This window comes from Aegilops tauschii, chromosome 1, assembly GCF_002575655.3.
Source record: "Aegilops tauschii subsp. strangulata cultivar AL8/78 chromosome 1, Aet v6.0, whole genome shotgun sequence".
Classification (NCBI taxonomy): domain Eukaryota; kingdom Viridiplantae; phylum Streptophyta; class Magnoliopsida; order Poales; family Poaceae; genus Aegilops; species Aegilops tauschii.
Window position 1 is genome coordinate 393,610,613 of NC_053035.3, and position 16,559 is coordinate 393,627,171.

General features: G+C 46.1%; 2 protein-coding genes across 4 annotated transcripts; both read left to right on the plus strand.

Moving 5' to 3' along the window:
- The first annotated feature begins 643 nt into the window (after positions 1-643).
- Positions 644-8,452, plus strand: LOC109765800 (respiratory burst oxidase homolog protein F). 2 transcript variants are annotated; one of them, XM_020324570.4, is made up of 14 exons: positions 644-1,252; positions 4,866-4,980; positions 5,070-5,118; positions 5,194-5,304; positions 5,410-5,790; positions 5,882-6,268; positions 6,344-6,439; positions 6,537-6,652; positions 6,798-6,900; positions 6,996-7,163; positions 7,254-7,388; positions 7,496-7,624; positions 7,787-7,865; positions 8,157-8,452. In XM_020324570.4, the coding sequence occupies exons 1-14, from the start codon at positions 760-762 to the stop codon at positions 8,264-8,266; spliced, it is 2,472 nt and encodes an 823-aa protein (XP_020180159.1). In that variant the 5' UTR covers positions 644-759; the 3' UTR covers positions 8,267-8,452. The 2 variants fall into 2 exon arrangements, with proteins under 2 accessions (XP_020180159.1, XP_073354999.1); XM_073498898.1 differs by lacking the exon at positions 644-1,252 and adding an exon at positions 3,754-4,168.
- Positions 8,453-8,555: 103 nt separating this feature from the next.
- Positions 8,556-13,789, plus strand: LOC109765801 (uncharacterized). 2 transcript variants are annotated; one of them, XR_012183791.1, is made up of 3 exons: positions 8,556-10,523; positions 11,463-12,641; positions 12,823-13,789. XR_012183791.1 is itself a non-coding variant. In XM_020324571.3 (2 exons), exon 1 carries the CDS (start codon positions 8,854-8,856, stop codon positions 10,480-10,482), a length of 1,629 nt encoding a protein of 542 aa, XP_020180160.2. In that variant the 5' UTR covers positions 8,556-8,853; the 3' UTR covers positions 10,483-10,523; positions 11,463-13,789. The 2 variants fall into 2 exon arrangements, 1 of the variants encoding a protein (XP_020180160.2); XM_020324571.3 differs by having other exon boundaries at positions 11,463-13,789.
- The last annotated feature ends 2,770 nt before the right edge of the window (positions 13,790-16,559 follow it).

The window sequence follows — 16,559 nt, forward strand, 5'->3', positions numbered from 1 at the left end:
ACAGGTCCTTCTCCTTGTCAGTAGATGAGGTGGGACTAAATCTTTGCCGAGAGCTGCTCTCGGCAAAGAAGTACAACCATGACCCTCCCGTTATTTGCCGCCGGATGAGTCACGTGGCAAAACTTTGTCGTGCCGTTGCTTGGCTCTCGGCAAATAGTGTCTTTGCCGAGTGTGGTTGTTTTGCCAAGGTCTACTCTCGGCAATATCTTGTGTTTGTCGAGATGCGCCTGTTGCCGAGAGGTACTCTCGGCGTCTGTGACTTTGCCGCGTGCCCGCGCTTTGACTCTCGGCGAAGAACTTGGCACCCGGCGTATACGAAAATTCCAGTAGTGTAGGTTTGATTTTGAACATTCGGACCGGTCCAAACAAATTTGGTGACCGTTGTTGGATTGGCGAAAAATATCCGAACATTTGTGGGCGATTTGATGATCCGCGTTAGAGTTGCCCTAATGCTAGTGAACTCTCTTTTTGCAAAAAAAAAAAAAGAAGATGGTATGCTCTCACCAACCCGCACCGAAGTAAGCAGCTCATGTTGATTAGCCACTACGTACCACCAGATGATGCCGCTCATGCATATGGCTGCCCGCATAATCTCACCGTGAGCCAACCGAAAGCAAGCATGAATGACATTCCTAACTCCCCTCCCTAGCTACCCAATCAAGCGATCAACAACCACACCACCTCTCATCACCGGCCCAGCTTGTACTCTAGCGCACACACATTTCTGTTCTCCAAAACTCGTCTCCATGCATTTGAACCATGATGCATAGGAGTATATTACTTCCAAAGAAACTTGCCATGACAAGAGTCCCTGACATACAGTCTACTCCACCAATGTCTCAGCTCCATGACGAGTTTCTCCAGGCACCGATCATCTGTTCGGAGAGTCCAGTGATGATACAGTTCGTGTCCAACCCCAGCGTGGGCGGCAGCAGCGACGCGCTGTCGGCGTCGCTCAGCGCCTGCCCTTCGGGGAGGTCGGCTTCAGAGGTGGAGATCGAAGTGCTCTTCCATGACGCCGATGTGTACGTCTACGACGACGGCTGCTGCACGGCGTTGCCAGCGTCGGCGTCATTCCTCGGCTGCGACGGCGACAGCGAAGACGTGGAGGCGGGCGGAGCGACGGCAGGGCTGCTTCGCGGGCCGTCGCCGGGGATGGAGTTCGTGGAGCGCGACGGCAAGGGGGAGCTCAAGTGGAGCGAGATGCAGGGAAGGTTTGGTCGCTCGTCCTCGGCGCATGGGAACACTGCTGGTGAGCTAGCTCCTTTCACTTTGGCCATCAACCATCAGACTATCAAAGTATCAATACATACCATTTATGTTCTGTTATAGTGAAATTTTAGAAGAGTCTGTTATGTTTTGGTCGATTGGAAAAGGCGAACGCTAGGCGCCGGCGGCTAGCACCGGCCGAAAGTTTCGGCCGGTCCCGCCCCAGCCGCTTGATGCAAGCCGCTTGGCCAATGGATCTGAGCAAAAAAAGAAAAACGATTCGCCCACGTCTTCTTCTTCCTCGGGCTGGATCTGCAACTCCCGCTCAGGATCCTCGTCGCCGCGCCTGCAGTCCCCTTCGGTGGCCGTCCTCGTCGCCGGCCGTTCTCGTGGTCGGTCCCCACCCTTGCCGGCCGTCCTCGTGGTCGGTCCCCACCCTCGCCGGCCGTTCTCACCGTTGAATGGATGTAGTCAAAAACTACCTCAATCCATGCAACAACTGCGCCTGCGGTTGCAGCTCCACTGGCGACGGTTATAGCTCCCCTCCGGTTGTAGCTCCATCGCCGCCCCTCGCCGCTCGCTGCACGGAATTGCGTCGGCGACGACCACCAGTCAGTCAACGCCATTGAATGGATGTAGCAAAAAACTTCACCGGTAGTAGCAAAAATAAACTACGGATGCAGCAAAAATCAAACACCGTCGCCGTCTTCGCGAGGTTGCAACTCCGCCTTACATGAATGTAGCAAAAAACTTCAGCGGTAGTAGCAAAAATCTACTACGGTTGCAGCAAAAATCGTCGTTGTCATCGTCGCGAGGTCGCAGCTCCGCCTGATGGATGTAGCAACAAACTTCGCTAGTAGTAACAAAATCCAACTACGGTTGTAGCTTCTCTTTGCTGTGCAGTTCCATTGAAGCTTTTCTGTCTATGGTTAAAGCTTTTTTCAACAGCTATTGAAGCCGTTCTTGGTGACGGTTGCAACACTAGTATATGCAGGTGCATCCAGCCATGGCGGCCGGCGAGGGAGTGCCTGGACGCCGGCGATGGAGGTCGTGGTCGGCCAGTCGTAGCCCGGGGGGGGGGGGGGGAGGGGGGAGGGGATGCGCCCGTGTGAAGGCTGGAGGTAGGGGATGGATCTGGCCATGGCGGCAGGCAGCCATGCCGGCCGGCGAGGGGAGCCTGGCCGCCGGCGATGGAGGTCGTGGTGGCCCAGTCGCAGCCCGGGAGGGAGGGGAGGGAGGGGATCCGCGTCCGTGAAGGCTGGAGGTAGACGCGAGAGAGCGAGCGTGACGGGGAGACCGGCAGAATTTTTAGCCGGTGCGCCGGCTTTAAACGTTTCCCATTGGAAAAGGCCAAGCAACCAACTAGCGAAAAAATCCACTCCTTCCGTTCCAATAAATAAGGTGTAGGGCCGTCTCCAGAAATTCGTGGGCCCGGTGCGAAATGCAAATTGGGGCCCTAAATTTCTAGAATACTGGTTGCTTCATGCAAATACTAAAACAAAAAAGATTGAACCTGAATTTTAAACGAGCAACAATCTTGAAAATCTTGACGTATGACAACTTGGTCAACTAACCTACTACTTATCTTGATGAACTGATGCATATGCACACAATATACTCACTAATATAATCATTCAACGGAACAAAATAGTTCAAATTAAATAGGGTTTCGGTTTGAGTGCACCTGGTGGACAGATCAGTGGTGCCCTCGCCTTGGTATGGGCCACCTGCTGTTTCTACCTGTGCATTTTTATTTCAGAATACGCAAAACATTATGTTAAAAATAGAAAAGTGTATTTACAAGATGGTGTTATAGCGAAGAAAAACTGGATGACGTACACTGTCGAAAACTTGACATTAAACAACCCCTTGAAGAAACCTGCCGGATTGGGTCACCAAAACGTCCATTTACCATGGCCCTTGTAGTAGCAGCAGAGAGGAACAAAGCCGTGCATCGAATCCAATTGTTCCTAAAACTGAAACATTGCATAATTTTAATGAGGAATGGCCAGCCAACAGACCAAAAAACACAAGCTATAGTAAATCAGATCATTGGAGAAGACACCTTCTTGCAATGCAGTGCACAGACGACTTGTTGTTGCTGTACCATATAAAAGTTCTTCATGTGAGAAGGGATATGGGCTGCACCTCCGGGGAGGAAACAAAGCGATCAAACTAGATAACGCGCTAGCCTCCGTCACCGTGCGGCGGCGCCACACTTCGTTCGTCTCGGGAAGATGGATAGATCTATTGATCGGCGGCAAGCTGTGTCAATCCGTACTCAGGAAAGGTTCATTCGGGAATTGAGGAGAAGGCCCAGTTCGGGAGAGCCATGGGCCTGTGTTAGCTGTAAAAATGGCCCAAAATTAAGGAAACATAGGCCTAGAATCGGGGGCCCCTGTGCGGTCGACAGCCCGCACAGACCCCTGGACGACCCTGATAAGGTGCACGCTCATTTCAGAATTAAACTTTGATCATAAATTAGACCAATTAAATTTGTGTCAACCACAAAAAATTGTATATTGGTCTGACTCATGGGTTTGGGTTGAGTTTTGTATAGCTTTAGTGGACATCTTGCCACGTGTGAGATGATTGCCGATGTGGATGAGAAAAGAAAGAAAAACAAATGCAGTATAATAAAGATACAATAGAAAGTGCAGCAGTTGTTTCCTTTCTCTCTGTCAATGCAAAGATACACTCCAAAGCGTATTCGCGAAAAAAAATAGTGCAACAGAAGTTGATGAAAGATGCACTAGAACTGAGCACCATGTCCACCTCGCCGCGCCTATCTCCACTTCTCCAGCATGACCATGTCCACCTCCCCGCGCCTCCTTTGATCCTCCCACCCACCCAGCCTGCAGACGCTCTCCATCCTGAGTTCCTGACCTGCCTCCCGACTCCAATCCCGCGGCTTTCCACACATGTTGGCGAGGCCGAGCTCTTCAGTGTCTTCACGAAGGTAGGCGAGATCGTTGCATAACATGCTATATTGCTAGCTGAATATAGTCACAGATGCGTACGTATGCGTGTACTTCCTTTAGATTCAGGCTGCGTAGATGAATGGATTGTCGAACTGTTCGTGCGGTCGTGCTATGAGCTGTTTGTTTCTGGAGCCTGCAGCCCTGCGCGCCAACTGTTTGCTGTTATGCTTCAACGTGGGCTGTGCTTAAAGTGCTGGGTGATTGCCCCATGCTTTAAGCAAAGATAATATTCTTCACAGGAAAGAGGGATAAGGATGAAACGAGAATAGAATTAGTTTTATTATTGTCGAGTGGTGCAGAGTCCAGCCTTCGAGTGGGAGATGGGCTGGGGAGGAACCGATTGAGAGGACGGGGTTTTTTGCAAGGTTTACCTTAAAAACAAGAAACACAACTAGAAACACTGTCCTAGTTTCTGCAAGGTTTACCTTAAAAACAATACTCCCTCTGACGGTCCGACCCATACCAAGTGGCGTGGTTTTAGTCTACGCTCCATACGGCTCGATGATTTTGACGGGTTAAAATGAAGATTGTGGTATTAATGTTTCTTTTTTGTATCCAGGATGTTGAGAAAAAACTATTGAATGGGTTCTCAAGAAAAATAGCCCTATTTTTTTGGTTAATTTATGTCTACATGTTACCTGCATCTTTTTATGAGCTCATACTCTTACTCTGCAGGTGAGAATGAGTCTGCTAGTTCGGCGAAAGAGCCTGTTTTGGTCAATCAAAACAGCTATCCTAACAGATCCATCAGTCGTTCTTCTAGCCATGGGATCAGAATAGCATTGGATAGGTATTCTTCGTCAACTGCAACTCCTATGACTCCAGTCTCCAGTATACACACTAAGAAATAAAAAAATACTGACACATATGAATCTGCAGCTGTGAAAGAAACTCAAGTAGCAATCTCACTGAAAAAGATATCAAGCAGGTATGATGCAGACAGTCTTAACACATGATTACTAATAGCTTAGAACTGTGTATTTACATGCTTTTAATTTCTTAGGCGATAATGTTCAGTGCCTCTTTGAACAAGCTCTCATTAAGCCAAGACGAAGCAACTGAATACACACACTTGATCCTAGAAGAAATCCAAACAGGCCAGGGACTAGCAAAGGTGATCTACTAGCACCAGACAATATTTTACAATCACTGACTCTATTTCTTCATATTGATAATATAAATCCAATTTATTGTCCTTGTAAAATCCTAAAACATGCAGCTGAGCGGAACAAGAAAGGGGACACTGAATGATCTCCAACCAACTTGCTGTTCAACACCTATACCGACCAAACACATACAATGTATGACATCGGCAGCCATTGTCTTCTTTCGTGCTCACTGGAGACGAATATGGATAGTTGTCATGTGGCTTGTAGCATGTGCTGCACTCTTCACTTGGAAGTTCATGCAGTATCGCCAGCGGTTGGCATTTGAGGTCATGGGATACTGCCTGCCAACTGCCAAGGGCGCTGCAGAGACTCTTAAGTTCAACATGGCCATTGTGCTCCTACCTGTATGCCGTAACACTATCACTTGGCTTAGGAGAAGCCGTAGCATCAACTCTGTCATTCCATTTAATGACAATATTAACTTCCACAAGGTGTGATCTATTGCCAAATGTAATGTGCATTGCATTTGCCTCGCTTGTATACTCCGATTGGTCCAAGCATAATACTCATATTCCAGTTTAGCTTGTTGCTGCAGGAATTGTAATCGGCATAATCCTCCATGGTGGTACTCACCTATCATGTGATATCCCAAGGATTGCAATGGCAGATAAGACCATCTTTGGGCGCACAATTGCTGGTGACTTTGGCTATCACCAGCCATCATACATGGAGATAGTGACATCAATCGAGGGAACAACTGGTATAGCCATGGTAGTGCTCATGCTGATTGCTTTCCTGCTTGCCAGTAGGCCTTCAAGAAGAAATCCAGGATCACTCCCACCTCTGGTCAGACAGATGGCGGGATTCAATGCTTTCTGGTACTCGCATCATCTGTTCATTGTTGTCTATGTTCTGCTCATCGTGCATTCCATGTTCCTCTTCCTAGCAAAAGACGTATCAGAGAAGACGGTAATATGAATTGAATAAAGTAAGATCACTATGTTTATGTCCCTGTTATCTCATACTGTCTCAAAGTGTATGCAGACATGGGTGTATGTGGTGATTCCTGTGATGATCTACCTTGGAGAGCGAATGTTCAGGATGGTCAGATCTATGGCATATGAATCAAAGATCCTCGATGTATGTGATCATCTGCCATATTTCTTCATCTCAATGAAGTATATTTGTTCTATGCACGTCCTCTTGTAACAAATCTAATTCAGTATGTTTTTAACAGGCAATGACTTATCCAGGGAAGGTACTTTCTCTCAAGATGACAAAGCCTGCAGGTTTTCGCTATCAAAGTGGAGTGTATGTCTTTGTTCAATGTCCACAAGTATCGAAGTTTGAATGGTAAGCTTACCATGGTACTGAAGCTTTGGTAAATAGTTGGTGATATATCAGTTTCGTTACTGTTTTGCGCTGTCACTTTATGTCGTGCAAGTTTGTAGCATGGGTTTTATTGCTAATTCTAGATCTATTTCGTTCTGTGTTTCAGGCACCCATTTTCTCTTACCTCTGCACCAGATGATGATCATTTGAGCATCCACATCAGATCTCTGGGTGACTGGAGCTACCATGTGTATGATATGTTCCATGAGGTAAGACACTCTTCATCAGCTGAATAATGCTTCAGGTAGCTATCTCAATACTGTAGTCATATATACAAAATATATAAACACTTGACATTTTGTAGGCACTGCGTTGCAGCAACCTCGACCTGCCTAAAGTATCCATTGATGGCCCATACGGTGCAGCATCACAAGATCACTCGAAATATGAAATTATCTTGCTAATAGGGCTTGGAATAGGAGCAACACCGTTCATAAGTGTCCTCAAAGACATTGCTAATGGCCTAGATAAGGCAATGACCAGTGCAACCTGCTCATATAGTGTAACCAGCTACGCACATGCATACAAAATGATTTATCATAATCTTCCCAATCCATTGCAGGAAGGCTGCGCAGCAAATCATCATAGTGCCAATGGGCTGAGGAAGGCCTACTTTTATTGGGTGACAAGAGAGCAAGGATCCTTTGAGTGGTTTAGGGACATCATGAAGGAGGTTTCAGCTCGAGACAGCAAACAGGTTACGATTTAATGACCATTCTAAAGTGTCTATATCTACTTCCGGATGGGCATTTTCCATGACAATGAATGTCTTGCGCTCTTATAAATCTCTTGTTGTGCTTGTAGGGTGTGATAGAGATGTACAACTATCTAACAAGCGTCTACCAGGAAGGTGACAAGCGGTCAGTGCTGATAAGCGCAATTCAAGCTCTTCATTTTGCGCGCCATGGCATTGATATCATCTCGAAAACTCCTGTAAGTCTTTCTCCTAAACAGCTACACAAAATTGAAGATTGTACAACATTCTTATTACTCTACCATTTGGTGCACTGCAATTTTCCAGTGCTAATTTCCGCGAACCCTTCATTCCGTGCAATTGTCAAATTGTCAATCACAAGGCAATTTTTCTACTTGCAGGTCCGTACACACTTTTCGAGGCCGAACTGGCCTAGGGTGTTCCATGGTCTTGCAAGAAAACATATCGGTGAAAGGATAGGTATGACTCTTCTGTTCTTGTCTGACAGCTAATTATATATGCAACTAATGTTCTACCGAAAAATATTTGTTTTAATTTAGAAGATGCATTGTCAGTCAAATCATCGTACGATGAAATAATGATCCCCAGTTTCTTTTCTGATGTGTCAAAAGGGGGACGAGTTGCAGATATATGACCCAACTATTATGAGTTTCCTAGTAGTATTATTTAATTTGGGACATATTTTCCATGAAATTTACGGTTTCGAGTTCACGTATTTGTTATTCTAATGGAAATGGAATGCAATGGCAGGGGTTTTCTACTGCGGGCCGGATGATTTGGGAAGACAACTGGAAAGACTCTGCCACAAAATGAACATGAGAACATTCACTAGATTTGTGTTCCACAAGGAGCATTTTTAGGATTGATAATGAGGTGAAATGAAATGTGACTTTCCTGTTTCTTTATTTTTGTCAATAACAACTAGGGTAGAACATGAGATTGTGTTTACTAATTACTGAAATGCAGGCTCTAATTTTATATTTCCTCCCACTGTTGAAAAATCTTGTAAAATGACACTTTGGACAAGGTCAAATCTCTATTGGATATGCTCGTGTTTCTTCTGGGGGAGTAAAAATTTTTTAGCAAACTTTGAGGAATAGATTTTTTTTTTAGTATACACTTTGAGGAATAGGAATTTTTTTAGTGAACTTTGAGGAATAGATTTTTTTTTGAGGGGCAATAGATTTTTTTATGCTCTGTTAACTGGTGCTGGGCTGAATGAAGCATACTCCGGTTAATTGCGGACCCGGCCCACGTTCCCAAAACCCAACGCAAACCCCGCCGCCGTTTCAGCCCATCCTCCTTATCCCAAAATCAGTCTCTCTGCCGCCGCCACCTCCGCCACCACCTCCACCACCGCCACGGCGCCCGCCGGTGAACCCCACGGTTGGCGACCATCGCGCGCTCCACCGCCCTCCCCACCGCTCGGCTCCTCCTGCGCGGGCGCATGGCCTCCTTCGCCTCCGTTGCGACCCTCCCCCTTCCCACCTGCTCCTCCTCCGACGACGACTCTGACGACGCCAAGCCCCTCCCGCCTCTACCCGCATCGAAAGAAATACGCCCTCCTCCGCAGCACCAGCAGCAGCCGCAGCCGCAGCGGCGGCAGCTGGAGCGCGACTGCAACGTGGCCATGAAGGCCCTGGCGCGCGCGGGCGACGTCGACCAGGTGCTCGCCCGCTTCGCCGAGCTCAGGGCTTCCGGGACCCCCAGCGTGCTCTCCTACAACACTCTCATGAACGCGCTCGTGGAAGCTGGCCGTGTGAAGGACGCCCACGACGCGTTCGGCGAAATGCTTGCGGCAGGGGTGGCGCCCAATGCGTCGTCCTGCAACATCCTCCTCAAGCTGCACTCGTGGACCTCCGACGACGACGACTCTCCGTACAAGACGATCCTCTCGATGCGAGAGGCTGGGGTGGAACCTGACGTGAGCACGTACTCCACGCTTATCACGGGACTGTGCCGTGTGGGGAGGCTCCCCGAGGCATGGGGTGTGCTCGAGTGCATGCTGGAGCAGGGGTGCCGTCCCATGGTGCATACTTACACGCCCATTGTACAGGGATATTGCCGCGAGGGCCGTGTTGGGGAGGCCATGGACCTGATGGCCATGATGGAAAAATGTGCCGGTTGCCCTCCCAATGTAGTCACCTACAATGTTCTGATCAGGGCTTTGTGCGACGCCGGCCAATTTAATGAAGTCAAGCAGCTTTTAACGGAGAGTAGAACCAAGGGTTGGACGCCCAGTATTGTCACCTACAATACGTTTATGAATGGTCTCTGCCAGAAAGGTAAGGCTAAGGAAGCACTTGTGCTGCTGGGTGTTATGCTGGGCAAAGGGTTGGACCCCACAGATTTTACTTTGAGCATTCTTCTGAATTGCCTTTGCCATGCCTCGAGGATTTCCCATGCCAGATACTTGCTAGAGAGGAGTACGTCATCGAGATGGTATGCTGGTGTTGTTGCATACAACACTGTGATGGGCAGGTTATGTGAAATGGGACATTGGAGGGGTGTTCTGAAGCTGTTGACTGACATGATCAAGAAAGGTGTGATGCCAAACACGAGGACGTTCAACATTGTCATTCGTAGTCTTTGCATTGGTCGAAAGTGCTCCGCAGCCAAGAGCCTGGTCTGTAACAAAGGGTTTGCTGCAAATGTCGTGACATACAATACACTGATTGATTGGTTTTTCTACCATCGAAAGCTTAGTGAGGTGGGGCACCTACTTTCTGACATGGCAGCAGGAAAAATTGCTGTAGATGAAGTTACTTACACTATATTCGTTGTTAGATTATGCAGAGATGGAAATTTTGCTAAGGCCAGTAGTTGCTTTCTAAAATCGCTAGAGAATGGACTGTCAATGGATCTTCTTGGCGTCCTTATAAACAGGCTTGCTTACAGTGGCAAAATCCCGGAGACTATTCGCATATTCCAGAATATGAGAGAAAGAAAAGGGCTTTCCCTAGATAATTCTATATTTGACCTCACAATTGAAAGATTCTGTAGGGCCGGTTATTGTCACGACAAATATATACATAATCTTAACTCTATTCTGGATGCAATGTTGGGAAAGCAGTGAACTCAACTCTTGTGGATCTAGGAAGCAGACGATAATTGGAGGTAGCTTACTCTTTCTTTCTGTTTTTCTCGTGATCTGAATTTAGATGGAGTAGTATTGTTCTCACTGCTGAATTCGTCCAATCAATGACAATAGGATGTTCTGTGCAGAACTTGCAACTTTGTTCTAGTAACAATTTCGGCTAGCATTCAAATTTACGGAATCTGAATTTGTAAGTGTGTCATACCAAATTGTTGGGCTATGTAATTATCAATGGTTCCAAATGGTCTTTGTTCTAGACAATCATCACTAGATTTTCCACTAACCATATCTTATTGTGTGTTCTCACTTCTCAACAATGTTGCATGTCCAATAACAATCAGATATGATGTACTAATTGGTAGGAAAATTTGCCGCTTTTGAGGGAAATGGAAGCTTCCTGTGCCTAAATAGTATTTTCCTTTGTGCCACATATAATGACATAATCATTCAGTAACATCTAGTCATATTTGCTTGTCTGGCTGACACAACTATAGTGATTTTCAGTGATATATTTATTTACATTATGATTATATATTTAATTTAATCATAGTTTTCATGTTGGTGTTTGGAACCAATCAACCAATACTTTATGAAGTAAACGCTTCGTATGACAGATGTCGTTGTCAGATTTTTTTTTAAATATTTTGGCAACTGAAATATCCTCTAATTTTTGGTATTCCTCTGAAACTATTATGAACAATGTCTCCTCTAGCACACCGCAATTCGATCCAAGGTTTGCACGAAACAGTAGCTGTTTTGCCTTTGGCTGCCGTTAAAAGCATTTTAACCTGAATGATCTGTTTTCTGGCCTGCTTGCCCAAAAACAAAGGAATTTCTTGAATGCAGACATTTTGGGATATTATCTGTTATACAAGCATACTTTTTATTTTGTTCAGCATTACTGTAGCTCCTTTTCTTTTACTCAGGTTTCCTTTTGAGTTATACATGTCATATTTCAGGAATGGATTCCCTCTTTTCATTATTTTCCTCCTGCCAACAGCCATGAATGAGAAGTGTAGACATTGCTAAAGATACTGAATACGTGCTGTCTGCCTTTTATAACATCCCGTACATCAAAGATGGCTGCATGCCTGTTTATGTTAACATATTCCACCCTGCCACTCAACAGACAGAGTCTAATTGGTGAGTTATGGGAAGATTGACTTAGTTGCCAACATAGAAAGGTTTGGTAGTTGGTACTAAAAGTTAAATAATTAATTATATTGATTTACATAAATGGTATTATTTACGTATCTGGTGTTGTAAACTAGTAGTAAGAACTAGCAAGCAATATTTTTAGGCTGGTATTATAATTATCTTTGAATTTTATGCATGTTCTGCCAAGTTACATACCTATGCTACAAATATTTAGTGACTAGGACACTGAATTTTCCCCTCTTACCTATGCTGTTCTCCACATATGTGACACCTCAGCCCGGCCTGGTTGAAATTCAGCCCAAGTGTGGCCGATGAGTATATGTGTGCACCCTGTTTGTTTGAGCTTTTGCTTCTGCTTTTGCAGCTTTTCCACTTTGACAAAAAAAACATAAAAGCTCCTAAATATGTGCTTTTGGAGTTTTTATGGTTTTTGATGAATCAATATAACAATATTTGGCTCCAAAAGCCATTACAGCTCGAAAAGCACCTATTTAGGAGCTTTTATGGCTTTTTGACCAAAGTGGAAAAGCTGCAAAAGCAAAAGCAAAAGCCCAAACAAACAGGGCCTTAGAACATAAGTGGAGATACGTACCACCTTGCTAGTTTGAAGGTGGCAACCACCAATATCAAGGGTTCCAAGGCAATAACGTCCTGTTAGCCATTTTTTTGCGGGAAGCAAGGACTGACATGTAATAAGCAGGATAATGCACGTTGGCATACCCAGTATGCAGATTAGGTCTAAGCCAGTTGGGACCTTGGTGTGTTACCGCATATAGGCTTCACTGTTTGATCTTTGAACCCTGTTTCTATTATATCCACACTTGGTTAACTTCCTGTCTTCTGCAAGCTTGCAATCAACAACATGCTGCACAGGTGGGATTCCAATGCAAGTTTTTCCTATTTAATACAGGATTACTGCAATTGCAAACAGTTTTAGCCATATAAACTTGACAAGATGAGGATGGTTATGATCCGACAAGGTATGATGACATATAGCCCATACTGATCGCCGTGCCCTGTATGCTGGATCCTCTACCATTCTGTGTTCTTTCTGAAAGCATGCCAATCCCTATGTTGGGTGGTGCTGAGCATCCTCTATTTGCTGGGATCAAGCTTTTCCTCTCTTTTCTTTTTTCGGGTGACCAAGCTTTTCCTCTGCAGGGGCCTTGTGCAGTAAACCCCCTACGGACGTTCCCCGTCGAATCATTTGTGCTGGCAGGATTCCTGTTATCTGGTTCAGAATGAAACTTGATTAGTTATTGTGTATTTTTCTCTATCTACCATAGGTAGAGTGCATATAGCATCAGGTAGGTGTTTGTGGTTACTCTACATAGAGCTCTTTATAGAAGACAAAAAAAAAGTGTCAGGTAGGATTATTCTCTTATTCTTATCAGCGTTTGGATTGTGAGATGTAGCCCAAAGACATTAAGGTGAATTGGATTTTGTGTGTGTCAGACAGGTCGTGGTGCTCTAAATAGATTTTTCTTGTTCTGATTTGTGTCGTTTATTTCTGACCTCATGATTCTTGTTCCTTTTTTGCAGCTACTCCCTTCGTAAACAAATATAAAAGCATCAAGATCACTAAAATAGTGATCTAAACGCTCTTATATTTCTTTACAGAGGGAGTACTAGCTAGCTCCTGAACTAATTTTGACATATTGCAGCATTTTGTTTTGTTTATTTCAGTCATTCCGAATGTTTCTCTTACGTTCTCAGGCTAGTATGTCTGCCAGGTTCTTTCACTGATGTTAGCGTATACATGTATACCTCATTCCACAGGACGCACGCATGATGTAGTTGTTGCTATGGATAAAAGTTTTATCATAAAACATGTCTGCCCAATCTGAGTTCATCTGAAAACCTGCATATGCACTAGCCTTCTCTCCGTCTCCTTTTCTTGGCGCGGGGTATGCATATGCTGATATGCACTTTACTAGACTCTGTTAAAAAAAGATATGTCCATCGGGTTATTTCAAAAAGGAAAAAAGATATGCCACATCGGGTTTGTCATGGGTATCCGTTGAGCGAGCATAGCATATATGGTTTTTTTTAGGCATAGAGCACAGCATTTAGTTTTTTTTAGGGCTTTTTCTTTTAGGGGTAATCCAAGCTTTATTAACGATCAAAAGCCACAGTTTGTGGTATGCATCTTGGATTATAGGAATGGCCTAACCACACATGGCGCCCAGGGCCTACAGAGAGTGTGTTTCGCTAAGCTATGAGCCTCAACGTTAGAGTTTCGGCTTTCATACATGAAATTACACATAAAATGATGAGCTCTATTCTGAATCTCCCTAATAACCGTACCATATCTTCCGCTGTTTCCTGAGATTATGTCGCCCACCACTTGCTTGGAGTCAGACGAAATAACCATACGCTGGATATTCAAATCCTTCGCTAGCGATAATGCTTCCCGGCACGCAATTGCCTCAAGGGTAGCCGGATATGTAATGCCTCGGAGAACAATTGCGGAGCTACCGAGATAAGCCCCGCGGTCATCTCTGCACACTGCCGCAGCAGTGCCTCCCCATGAACGGCATCCGGCGTCAACATGAAACTTGGATGACTCTGCCGGGGGTGCCTTTGGTCGGACAGCTCTACTCATTTGTTGTGTCGTACTTCCCCCATGAGCTGGTTTCCTTTCTCTAATAATTTCCAGGTCATCCAAATATCTCTGAATAAAAGCATGTGTGCCCTGTGGGCTTTGGAAGATGCCCTCGTGGATTGCTTTCCGTCACGAAGACCAAATCGCCCAAAGTGTAACTGCTATCTTAATAAACTCCAAATGTGGCAAAGTTTCCATCAGAGAGAAGAGCCAGCACTTTGCATTAGGGTCCGAAGATGCTATTAAACTGTTGGCCAATCCTTCATCCGCAAGTGCCCATGTACACCTTGTGATGCGGAGCATCCTATGATCATCCCCATGCACCTACCATCGTCTCATCAAGAGCCAAGAGGACCCATGACACGAGCACGAGCTAGAGCTCTCGAGAAAGAGGTGACTTCCTTCCTTAGTGATATCACATATGATCCACTCGAGACATGGCTACTACCTAAGTCCGATATGCTATGCATGATCAGGTGTCAAGAGGACCCTCACGAAGATGCACGTGAAGACGGACAAGCCGCCAAGTCCATGGATGAAGAGAACCAACGGAAACGGGCAAGTTCACCTTCCAGGCCCCGGACATCCGGCCAAGGCCCCGGACATCCGGCCCCTGAAGATGCCAACAACAGCAGCAGCCCAGCAGTCGAAGTGCTACAGGGCCCGGACATCCGGCCCCATGCCCCGGACATCCGGCTCCTCCCGAAAGCCCGGAAATCCGGCCCCTTCGCCGGACATCCGACCCCGCCTATCCAGAGACTACAGAAGTTTGCACCGCCAGCCCGGACATCCGGCCCCCAGCCCGGACCTCCGGCCCCTCCTGAAGCCCCGGACATCCGGCCCGACGCCCGGACATCCGGCTCCGTCTGTCTGCGCACAGTAAAGGGCCGAAGCCCATGTACCTCTTCGCCCCCCTAGACTATATATACTCCATCCCCTTCCTCTTTCTAGGGTTAGCATTGGTTTAGCTCATAGTTGAGATAGAGCTTTGCTCATCCATTACGGATCTCCTCCTCGAGAGAGACTGCGGCCCCTCTTCGGAGAAGATCACCTTGGATTCAAGACCCCCTCTTGGGTGGCCCCATCAAGACCTCCTCACGGAGAAGAACCGGTTACCCTTGTATCGTCCTTTGTTGGATTTGGATCTTGTATCTCACCTTATCGATCTAGCGCATGTGTGATCTATTCTTGTTGGTTGAGTGTTTCTCTCGTGTTTTCCCTCGTGTTTCCCCTCATGTTCTTCGTGTTCATCCTTGGGATCCGCTCCTTTGGTGAAAGATCGGCCATCTAGGGTTCCACCCTACATGAGCCACGTTGATCACGATTTCGGAGCGCCCTCTCTTTGTTTTCTAGCTTGATTTTGTTGTTTTTTCGTCCTAATCCGAAAATTGCCCCAATTTTTTTTGTGATTTGTTGGTGTGATGAAGTTTTGTTGGATTTGATCCGCGGATTTCGTGTGTTGCAGGTAGATCTAGCTTTTCCCCATCTTTTCCCCAAATTCCATCCACAAAATCTTCCGAATTTTGCCCCGGATTTGACCTCTCCACGCGGTGTTCTTCGAGTTCGTCCACGGATCCCGAGCCCGGACATCCGGCCCGACAGCCCGGACATCCGGCCATCCGCCCGGACATCCGGCCCCTGACAGCTTCATCTCCATCCTCCACTCCGTTTACCGCCTAACCCTTGCCAAATTTTGTCCCGGTGCCCACATACACTTCCGCATACCACCACCACTTCCGCATAGCACCACCATAGCCTTTCCCGCTACCAACTCCGACAATTTTGACCCGTTTTGCTTTGAGAATTTGAGTTGTGGTTTCCGTGTCCTATTGTGTTTCGGCTATCTAGGTACGGTTCGGAATCAACATCACCACCGCTCATCTTCGCCAAGGACTACTACGAACGGCTACATCACAATTGTGGTATCAACCTCACCTTGGTATCACTTTGGTATCGTGATATCATCATACTCTCTTGCATTTGCATTGATAACCCCATGGCCTTACTTTTGCGTAGCTTACCCATCGAGACTAGCCTTTGAGTATTGCTGGCAACGTGACTTGTGCACATTAGTGATCATACTTCCCATAGCATACATACCATCATCGTGTTGCATATCTTGGTATCATCTCTTGTGTCACAAAGTTGTCTTCGCATACACAATTGCTATCTTGGTTCGTGAAGCATTGCATGAGAAAAGAGCTCAAACAACAAAGAGCCAAACAAGCTTTTAAGCAAAAGGGAAAGATAAGCAAAGAGCTTATAAGCAAGAACCATAGCATCATACAACATT

What these genes read in the sequence shown, in the direction of transcription:
- LOC109765800 (XM_020324570.4), top strand. Translation starts at nt 760, where the DNA reads ATGATGCATAGGAGTATATTACTTCCAAAGAAACTTGCCATGACAAGA. An exon ending in TGTATGATATGTTCCATGAG is followed by an intron (nt 6,901 to 6,995) that starts GTAAGACACTCT and finishes GACATTTTGTAG; the next exon opens with GCACTGCGTTGCAGCAACCT. An exon ending in TTGCTAATGGCCTAGATAAG is followed by an intron (nt 7,164 to 7,253) that starts GCAATGACCAGT and finishes AATCCATTGCAG; the next exon opens with GAAGGCTGCGCAGCAAATCA.
- LOC109765801 (XM_020324571.3), top strand. Translation starts at nt 8,854, where the DNA reads ATGGCCTCCTTCGCCTCCGTTGCGACCCTCCCCCTTCCCACCTGCTCC.